Below are 10,402 nucleotides of genomic sequence, written 5' to 3'. Positions count from 1 at the left end.
TTTTTTGTTTTTTGTTGTTATGTCATTGGTGTGTAATGTTGAAAACTATAACCTTGGATTTAAGCATTTTTTTTTTTTGGCTAACATTGCATTTTTTTAAATATCTTGACATTACTACAAGTCTATAACCTTGGATTTAAGAAGTGTTTTTTTTGGCAAACATTGCATTTTTTAAAATATCTTGACATTGCTACAAGTCTATAACCTTGGATTTAAGAAGTGTTTTTTTGGCTAACATTGCATTTTTTAAATATCTTGACATCTATCATTGCTGTACTGTTATTAGGATTATATAAGAGATAATTTCAAAAACCTCCCTAGAGGTTTTTTCCAATCACACCTAACACCCCTCAAGTTTCTAAAATCACATTTAACACCCTTAGAATGACAACCTTTGTAACATAATAGCCCTTTTATGTAAAAATAATATTAAAAAATATGTTTAGTAGAGGGACTATAGTATTTTTCCAATTTTGCCCTTTTGTTAGTTGATTTTTAAATTTTAGAAGATGAAAATAAAAACAAATAGAACTACAATATTTACATAGAAATTAAAGGAGTGTAAGTACAATGACTGCTGAATTGTATCATTTTTGTTGATTCATATGACCATTATAAGATCTGTGCCAAAGTTTTTGATAGAAAGGAAAAAAAATTTTGAATACTGTTTGTTAACCAATTTTTTCAAAAAATTTGTTTTTGAAAATTGAAAACCATTATAGGTATATTTAATATGCATTTTTTTTCATGATTTCAATTGCATCCCAGAATTTTTTTCACCAAATGAATGATTTTAACATATTTTTCCCTCACCTCTTACTGATTAAACTAGATAGCAAGATAAAATCATAGTTAAAAAAAGATAGATTTTCTATGTTTAGATTGTCCAAGTACCTCAAAACCTATCTTTTGGTTGCATATGCAAAAAAAATAGAACCCTAAATGTGCCCAAATTTTATGTCATTTTTGTTACTTTATTTTTACATAATCTAACATAAATGTTTTTTCATTTTTCTTGCCTTTTCCTAGATAAGAAATATGAAAAGGCAAAAAGGAATCAACTTGTTTTTATTTTCATCTTCTAGTTTTCAAAAATCAACTTGCAAAAGGGCAAATGTGGAAGAATATTATAGTCTCTCTCTTAAATACATTTTTAATACTATTTTTACCTAAAGGGGTTGATATGCTACAAAAGTTGTCATTCTAAGGGTGCTAAATGTGATTTCAAAAACTTTAGGGGTTCTAGGTGTGATTAGGAAAAACCTCAAGGAAGGTTTCTGAAATTATCCCATTATATAGTCTGAGCTATGATTTGATGTATGCATGTGTGTATGTATGTGTGATTTTAAACGATTTATTGGTTGGATCCTGATTTTGAAAACTTGAATTTAGTATTTGGGTTGCTAGTCATTTTCTTTTTTCATTGGAAGGGAGAACATACTGAATTAATGTAACCACCAAACCATTAATTGATAATGCATTCAGTCTTTCCGTCATAGAGTTTTGTTTTAAAAGCGCAATCTGTCCTGATGACCTACCAATTCTTTTGACTGCTCATGGTTATGAAAATTTTTTAAACTAATTACAAATTATTTATTTTTAACTAAAGACTAGCGTATGTGAAAATAATTTATAAGTAAGTTGTTTTGGAGGCTTGTAATATAGCTAACCATACTATGTGGAAGTATTCATGTTTGAAAGGAAGAAGAAAAATCGCAAATATACACTACACATAGACCATAAGGAAAAAACTCAACATATACATAAGTGAATAGTAAGTAAAGAAACAAGCATGGATTGTTAGCCATATCAATCAAGACGAAATTAGTAATCAAAATATGTATGATACTTCTACTTATTGCCTGAATTCTCACCATCAATTTGGAGAGAGGTCATATTGACATAACCACCAGCTCTATCGTTAAACAGCAAATTAACACTTGTACATAGCATATTGTTAGAAGAACATCAGACCATGTCAAACACTTTCCTTCGCATGGAGTAAAGTTCCCGGTTACAAACTAGAAAATCCTTGTCCTTGTTTATACTTTGCATACAACAACACCACTACCGTAATCAAAATATGTATGATACTTCTACTTATAGCCTGAATTCTCACCATCAATTTGGAGAGAGGTCATATTGACATAACCACCAGCTCTATCGTTAAACAGCAAATTAACACTTGTACATAGCATATTGTTAGAAGAACATCAGACCATGTCAAACACTTTCCTTCGCATGGAGTAAAGTTCCCGGTTACAAACTAGAAAATACTTGTCCTTGTTTATACTTTGCATACAACAACACCACTACCGTAATCAAAATATGTATGATACTTCTACTTATAGCCTGAATTCTCACCATCAATTTGGAGAGAGGTCATATTGACATAACCACCAGCACAACCATTTTGCCATGCTAAGTCGGACAAATCAGTACCACCAATAGCATACTTCGAAACATCCTCCATATTCAAATCAGAGGGGATCATGGTACCCCTTGATAAATGGAACGGTTCCGTACTCAAATTGGAGGGCATCATGGTACCCTTTGATAAATGGAACGGTTCAGTGAACTCTTGAGTAATTGCTTCGAGCCCACCATGAGAATTAGTGTATCCTTGGAAATCTTGAAATGGATGATCAGGAAATTGGAAACTAGAAAGATCATAGATAACCTGGTTTGAATTGGCATCACCTCCTGTGTCTAGAGTGCTGGTAATATACTCCATACATTGATTGTTTGTAGAACCAGCAGAGGAAATATTGCCAACCGCCAAATCATTGTCCTCATTCTGCATGGGAGCTTCATTCACTGTAAAACACTGGTCAAGATTTTCCCTCATCAATTCTACTGTGTCACCTTCACTTTCATCTTTTTTTTTGCGTCTTATGTTCATATACAATCTACATAAAACTGGATCCGACTGTCAAAAATGAACAACATGTTAGTAATGTATAATGGAGTTTGTAAATGAAAAAAGCCATGCAAATGGACATCCTATATTATTTGAGAAGTGGTTACTGAGCACTTAGTATAATATTGTTGTAAAGACTTGTAGATTAAGAAGTGGACACCACTCTTTTACATAATAGTGTATGTATGTACCATACTGACAGAAATCAAGAAGTAAATTGTTCTTGACTTAGGTGGCTAGAGCTCGGTTGTCAAAGAGTTTTAATCACCACTTCCCGAAAATTATAAAAAAAAAACTTGTTTCCTCTTGAAAACTTATTCTTATGCTATGAAGATTTCTACCTTCTAATGATTATATCTGTTGGACTCAAGCATGAAAACTGGGAGCGCAGGGATAGGAAATCTCCTCCCAAGTTCTATATATTCATATTTTTTTTTGAAAAATTTTCTATGCATATTTAGCTATTGACTCCCCCTAAAAATTTCTAAATAATTTTATGTTGGTTCTGAAATTTACATGTGCATGCATGTTACATCTTCAAATAAAAAAAAAAAAAATTTTTTTATCCTGTCGTTGGTTGGGCTACATATATGTCTAGCTACCTATGCACACTATGTGTATAAACATCCAAAAATGTGTCTATATATCCAAACTAAGACATGCATAGATAACACATAAAAGACATTAAAATGTTTCATGAAATAATCAGATGAGAAGGAGAAGAGAAGAAGTGAGAATAAGCATAGCACGAATTGTTATTCTTATTTCTGTCCATTGAAAAGATTATAAGAATACCTTGAAGCATAATAATATATAAAGCAAGTTAATCAGAAAATAAGTACTGACTTGTACCTTGGGGTTATTTGCATGAATTCTATATTCATGCATCTTCCAAGCCGTTTTTTCACCAGGCCCAAGTAAGAAATCTAGTGACTTCCTGTATCCGACGGTATTGCCATTGTAATAAATCTTCTTGTCTTTGCCGGTGGGTTTCCAAAATCCACCATCTCCACATGATCGAGAGGGACGGCTGCCTTTGGGGTATTTGTTCGTCAAATAGGTGAAGAAGTACCATCCGTTCACGTTATGAAGGCTATCCGATATGTATCTATCTGCGCATATATAACCAAAAAAGAAAGAATCAAACATATAGCGTAGTTATGCAATATTACAACAAAATAAAGAAAAAGGGGATCGTAATTTATTTATCAAGGCTGCTTTTATTCAAATTTTGTTAGGAACAAATACCCATTTTTTAGACAGACAAGAATGTTAGTTATTAAATTAGATACACAGCCCATACCCTAAACTAATCACTTTTACGTACGTGCATCAATGAGAAACCCTCTAACCCCAAATCTCATCTCTATGATGATGGTGTTCTCGTGATCTACCGTCACTGAAATTAATGTTCAAAAAATTTCAAAGATTTAGCCTAATTAATTGGGGATTATGGAATTAAAAGGGGTTCAATTATGCTCTATCGTTAAACAGCAAACACTTGTACATAGCATATTGTTAGAAGAACATCAGACTATGTCAAACACTTTCCTTCGCATGGAGTAAAGTTCCCGGTTACAAACGAAAAAACGCCTAAAAGATGTTTTCCGAGTTCTACATCCGAAAACTAGAAAAACAACTGTTAAGAAGTCACGAGCGAGAATAACATAAAGTTTTTTCAATTGTATAGATACTAACTTGTAAGTTCTTGAGGATTGTGGCCGTAGACATTGGCTTCATGAATTCTGTTAAGTGGTAATGGAGCCTTGGCGATCCTTTTCCTCAAGTAGTGTACAATTAGCTCTTCATCAGTGGGGCAAAACCTGTAACCGCGAGGCATAGAATCCAGAAAATTCTGTGAATTTTCGTGGAGAATTTTGCCTTGCGGAACCGGTTGCTGCTGATCATTGAGGAGATACAGCGGGTGTTGATGTTGCAGTGGCTGCTGCTGTTGGCCCTGCAAGGGCGGCCAGTGGTGGTGGAGGAGGTGATCATGGAGGAGGTATGGCTGCTCCTCCCTCTGCTGCTGGTGATTATCCATGCTTGTTGAATATTGAAGAGGCTTCTTTTGCCGGGGCGCAATTACCTAAAATAAGCGCCAAATAAGGTATATATATTTTTTTGTCGTTGGGGTGCCAACCTGGCACTAAATGTCCGGTACATCCGTACAAGTGGGGTCGGGTATAGACTTAGTTACGTAAACTTGCTCCAGTTGCAGTACAATTCTACTTCTTCTTCTACTTTTACCCGATTGGATGCGTGATACACAATCTGAATTTAAATTAATCCAAATTTTATATATATGTCATGTATCCAACCGTGATAATGAACACATTGTTTGTGTATATAAGATTTATACATTTTTTTTTTGTCTAACTTATGGTTTTTATGTTAAACTTTAATCATATGGGTCCATGTCTATATTACATCCATCCCATATAGGTCCATACCCGTATTATATCCATCCCATATTTTACTAACTATGCTTATCACTATATTGTTGAAACTTAACATCACACTTGTGAAGCTTACCCATAATATTCATGAAAATAATTTTAAGTTTTTTATGGACAAATAGTATGTAAATGGCTAAAACTATAATTTTATAATAATCTTAAATTTACATACCATAATCAAGTGTATTTATAATAAGCTTCTTGTTTTGAAATTTGCACTAACTTCACTATTCCTATTATTATTATTGGTAAAAATGCTCCAATTTAAAGCACAATAAAATCAAATTTTGTGGCCTTTCTAATAGAGTGGTTATTTTTACTAGAAAAATAGTAAATCTTGCTTACATTACACAGATTTTATGTTTTTTCACCAATATAATCAAAAGAATTTTATACCTTGACAAAACAAATAGAAGAAATGACAACACCATGAGTATAATGGTGTGCAACTGCCATACATGTCACATTATGAGTTTAGGCATGATTTGTATAAATAATAACTAATCTAATAATTGGTTGACATGCGATGCATATGACAGGTTAGGGGATTTCAATTGCAACATGAAAATGAAAATGTGATTCTTTTTAAAGAAGATCAATACTGGTTTTCTATAAATGGAAATATATTGTAGCATATACCACTTATGCATTGAAGGAATTTGTAGTTTGAATCCTAGCAATTGAGTACCTATTGCTTCTTAGTTTTTCAAGTACCTATTATTTATTTCATTACAAAGTTTAAATATTTACATCCAGATAGAGTAATGCTAATGACACTTCAATTATTGTTAACGACACTAAGTTTATCTTTATAAAAGTTGGTCAAGAAAATGAAGTGTCAATGACAACAATTGTTAAACTAAAACAATATTTTTTTCTTTTGGGAAAATCAATAACTACTTTCCCAAGTATTTCATTTTTATGTTTTAAAAAATCTCAACCTGTTAATTAAATTCAAAATGTTGCTATTATAAAAAATATTCCTCCTCGAATTGACATCAATGAGTAGATGTGAGATATAAATGTGGTAAAATATCTCTCATACACATGTCATGGATTTTTGAAATTTTCAACAAAAAAAGATTTTGTTGTTAAAATAGCATGGTAATCTGTTGTGGTAATTATTTTAGGATTCTTTTGTACATGAAATGAATTTAATTTAAATTACACAATAGATTATATGGGCATGTGAATTTTTTTATTGGTTGAGGTAATTAATATCTTTTTATTGAACCGTTAGTGGTGATTGCTGGTCAAGGGTGAAACTACAATAAAAAATAAAGTTAGGAGAAAAGTGCAAATTGCTAGGGGTTTTAGTGCTTAAAACAAAAAAAAAGGATAACTTTTTCTTTTTGAGTTATAGAGTGTCCTGCATGTGATAGAACTCTCTATTAAAATTTGAAACGGTTAAGAATTCGTAAAATTTTTACTTTTTAATAGTAAGTTTAACTTAAAGAAAAATAAATTTTATCAACCAGCAAATTTACTGAAATTGTAAATTTCCTATATGACTAAAACTTACTGTTTTAGGGGATGTATTTTCCAATTTTCTTAATAAACTTACCAACACTAATATTGATTATTTAATACGATATTGGAAAAAATGCTAAAAAACTAATCTTTTGCCAAAGTTAGTGGAAACCGGCAGTAGTGGATTACCCCATTGTTGTTACTATGACTTGCAATACCGTAGCATTGTCCTTTAATAAGGACACGCTGGGAGAGGAATGGGTTGGATAGTAAGAAGGGGTGAATGTAAGTAAGAGAAATCTCCTATTTATATTTAAAAAAAAAAGTTCACAGTATAATGCAAGCAGAATAGTGAAGTTAAAAATTTGCTAGAATGGAGGATGGGATTTAAAATTATTATGAAAAATGTTATCGGGTCCATAATATTGTTATTGAAATCTTATGATACGTGTTGCAAGTAAACCAAAAGGGATGCCAAGAAAAGGTTGTATAACATCCAAATAAAGAATGGAGTGTTTATTATTAGGTGGAAATCACACTCCACTACTAATCAAAACCAGGCCGATAGTAACGACTTTAAAAAAATTAAGCTCGATTTGTATTTTAATCAAGAACTTTTTTTTTTTTGGGTAGAAGGTCAATTGTAATCCAACTAAACTACTATGGGAGGCTCCAGACCCACAGTGACAGCTATAAAAAAAGGAGGGTTGTTATCACTTTACCCTCTTAACGTTCAGTGTCAGTATCAATTTTTTCCTTAACGTTATTTTATAGTCATTTTGCCTCCAAAACTAACGATCAAATTTAATGGAGTATGTTAATTAAAGTTAAAAGACATGTTTAGCCCTTAAAATTATTATCACTTTATCCCCTTAAACTATAACTTCATTATCAATTTACCACATAGAGTTATTTTTTAGACAATTTATCTCACCATTAAATTAACTTAGTAAGTTAAAGAATTTTAGAAGAAAGTACCCTCCTCTCTGTATAATAAAAATAATAAAAAATTTAGAATGACTCTTCTCAATCTCTTTCTTCTTGATAATTTTATTAATATTGAAAAAAATAGAAAGATAGGGAGGGTAAGGGGAGAGAGAGAGAGAGAGAGAGAGCTCAATTCTTTTTTTTTTTAAAATACAAATAAGAAAGAATTAAATACTTTTATTATATAAAAATTATTTCACTTTTCTGTTTACGACCAAATTACAATCCTAATTCCGACAACTTTAAAGTAATATGATAATGCTAGACTCTTCTTTATTTTCTTTCTTTGCAAAATCTAATTTTCTGTCTCCTTCTTTCCTATCTTCTTTTCTTTTCCAAATATTAATAAGTGTGAAAAAAATATGAGAAAACCATTTTATTTTTATGTTTTTGGATCCCATATAGTTAAAAAAAAAAAGGAAGCATTACCATTTCAATTTTTTTATTTTTAATTATATACAAAAAAGAAAGAGTAAATATATCAAAAAATTTTTGACCATACTAGTTAGATTAACGATGAGATAAAATGTCTAAAAAATAATGTTAGGAATTAAAACGACTGTAACACTATAATTTTAAGGGATAAAGTGATAATAATAATAATGTGATAATGCTATAAAATAACGGAATATTTTTGTCTAAAATTTCTTAACATGTTGGATTGAATTACTTATAGGGTGAAATGACTAAAAGATAATGTTAGGGGTTAAATTGATAGTAGTAATATAGTTTAAAGGGATAAAGTGATAATAATCCAAAAAAAAAAAAAAAATTAGAAGATGAGTGGCTAGTTTTCTAGTTCAATTCAAGGAGAACAACTTTCGTCTCCATCATCGATTTTCAAAAGCATCGAATTTGAGAAGTATGGCTCGTTATTTGTAATTCCTTTATATTCAATTATTTATTTTTTTGAGAAAAAGCTTTCGGTGAAAAGCTGTGTAAAGTGGTGTATAAAGAAAATATAACTTTCGGTGATCTTGAGGTTGATGGCAGGTCAAGCTGCCCTTCAGCCTCCGGCTGGAGGGCAATCCCTTCCTTCTCCCACATTCCAAAAGAAATCTTTTTCTGAACTCTTTGGTAATGCAGCTGCCCAGCCCATTTTGACTATCAATGCAGTGTCTTCGACTCATCGGGGGGAACCTGCGATTCTCTTTTCCCAAACTGATTTGACCACACTTGCTGCTCCATACAAATTTGCTTTGGTTGGTAAATTTTCTAAGGGTCTTCCCTCTATGGAGGATCTCAGGAAATTCTTCTTTTCTCTTGATCTAAAAGAGGCTGCTAAGGTTGGTCTTTTAGACTCCAGACATGTAGTGATTAACTTGGGGAATGAGGTGGACTTTCATCGGATCTGGGCTAGAGGTATATGGTATGTTTATGGTGCCCCTATGCGTGTCTTTAAATGGTCTCCTGCTTTCCATGTGGACAAGGAGCCTTCGGTGGTTCCAGTTTGGTTTAAGTTACCAAAACTGCCGCTGCATTACTTTAACAAAGAATGCTTGTTCCAGATCGCGGGAATTTTGGGCAATCCTCTGTTTGTAGATTCTGCTACCATGGTGGCTTCAAGACCAAGTGTTGCAAGGGTGTGTGTAGAAGTAGATTTGCTAAAACCTCTTACTCCTAGGGTGTGGATTGGTAATGGTGATCATGAGGGCTTTTGGCAAGCTTTAATTCCAGAAAGCCTGCCTAAATATTGTTCCCACTGTTTTAAGCAGGGACATATCCAAGAGGATTGTCATATGCTATATCCGGATCTTAAAATTCAGAGACCGTTAGCTACCAAGAAACAGGATGGTCATGCACGTTTTCAAACTATTTCTTCACCTGCCTTGGCCACAATAGGCAAACAAGATGATCATTCTGGGAACAGCAAACAGGATGATCAATCTGGGAAAGAGGTGCATCCAATAATTGTGCCGGCTACTACGGAGGAGGATGTGGGTGTGGTTGATAAGGAGGGGCCTTCAAAAAACACGAATCCTCTTGTAGAAGAAGCAAATATTTGTACTGGGATTTTCACCGAACCTGCTGATACTCAGGCGGTGGTGTCTCAGCATGATCTTGATGGACTGGAAGATACTATAACGGTGGCTCCCACTGGTGATGGACTGGAACTTATGGATGGAAAGGAAAACCAGCAAGCTAGTTCTTCGGAGCAGAATGCGCTTGTCATTGATATATCTCATTGTGGTGTGCTAGAGGATTTGCAGGCAAAACAATCATCTGCGGTTGCGGATATCTTTAATCTTGACCTGATCATTCAACAAGTCAGTGAAAAGCTCCAACATGAGGAAGGTTTACAGGTGGTTACGCATGGCAAACCAAAAGGTGTCAAGGCTAAATTTTCATCTGATCGTTCGTTGCGATCGAAAGCCAAGGTTTCCTCAAACTCTTCCTCTTCCTTGTCTCAATGATTAAGTTTATGTTTTGGAATATTAGGGGTGTTTCTCGCGCCCCAAATTTTCGAAGATTGAGGTATTTGGTAAAACACCATTCCATTCAACTAGTAGCTATTTGTGAACCAAAAATTCAAGTTGCAGAGATCCATTCGATCAGGATGAGACTTAAT

General features: G+C 33.1%; 1 protein-coding gene across 1 annotated transcript; it reads right to left on the bottom strand.

The window, feature by feature from the left end:
- Positions 1 to 2,341: 2,341 nt before the first annotated feature.
- LOC113755155 (NAC domain-containing protein 16-like) lies at positions 2,342 to 4,961 on the bottom strand. The gene is made up of 4 exons (XM_027299225.1): positions 4,619 to 4,961; positions 4,248 to 4,319; positions 3,773 to 4,032; positions 2,342 to 2,929 (listed from the first exon to the last, which is right to left on the bottom strand). The coding sequence occupies exons 1-4, from the start codon at positions 4,959 to 4,961 to the stop codon at positions 2,342 to 2,344; spliced, it is 1,263 nt and encodes a 420-aa protein (XP_027155026.1).
- Positions 4,962 to 10,402: the final 5,441 nt, after the last annotated feature.

This window comes from Coffea eugenioides, unplaced genomic scaffold (assembly GCF_003713205.1).
Source record: "Coffea eugenioides isolate CCC68of unplaced genomic scaffold, Ceug_1.0 ScVebR1_1253;HRSCAF=2073, whole genome shotgun sequence".
NCBI classification, from domain to species: domain Eukaryota; kingdom Viridiplantae; phylum Streptophyta; class Magnoliopsida; order Gentianales; family Rubiaceae; genus Coffea; species Coffea eugenioides.
The sequence above is the reverse complement of the archived record's forward strand: the minus strand, read 5'-3'. Positions and strand labels throughout refer to the sequence as shown.

Coding starts and splice junctions, on each gene's coding strand:
- LOC113755155 (XM_027299225.1), bottom strand. CDS start 4,961: ATGGATAATCACCAGCAGCAGAGGGAGGAGCAGCCATACCTCCTCCAT. Junction 4,320..4,618: donor CAATCCTCAAGAACTTACAA/GTTAGTATCTAT, acceptor CATTAATTTCAG/TGACGGTAGATCACGAGAAC. Junction 4,033..4,247: donor AGGGTTTCTCATTGATGCAC/GTACGTAAAAGT, acceptor ATATATGCGCAG/ATAGATACATATCGGATAGC.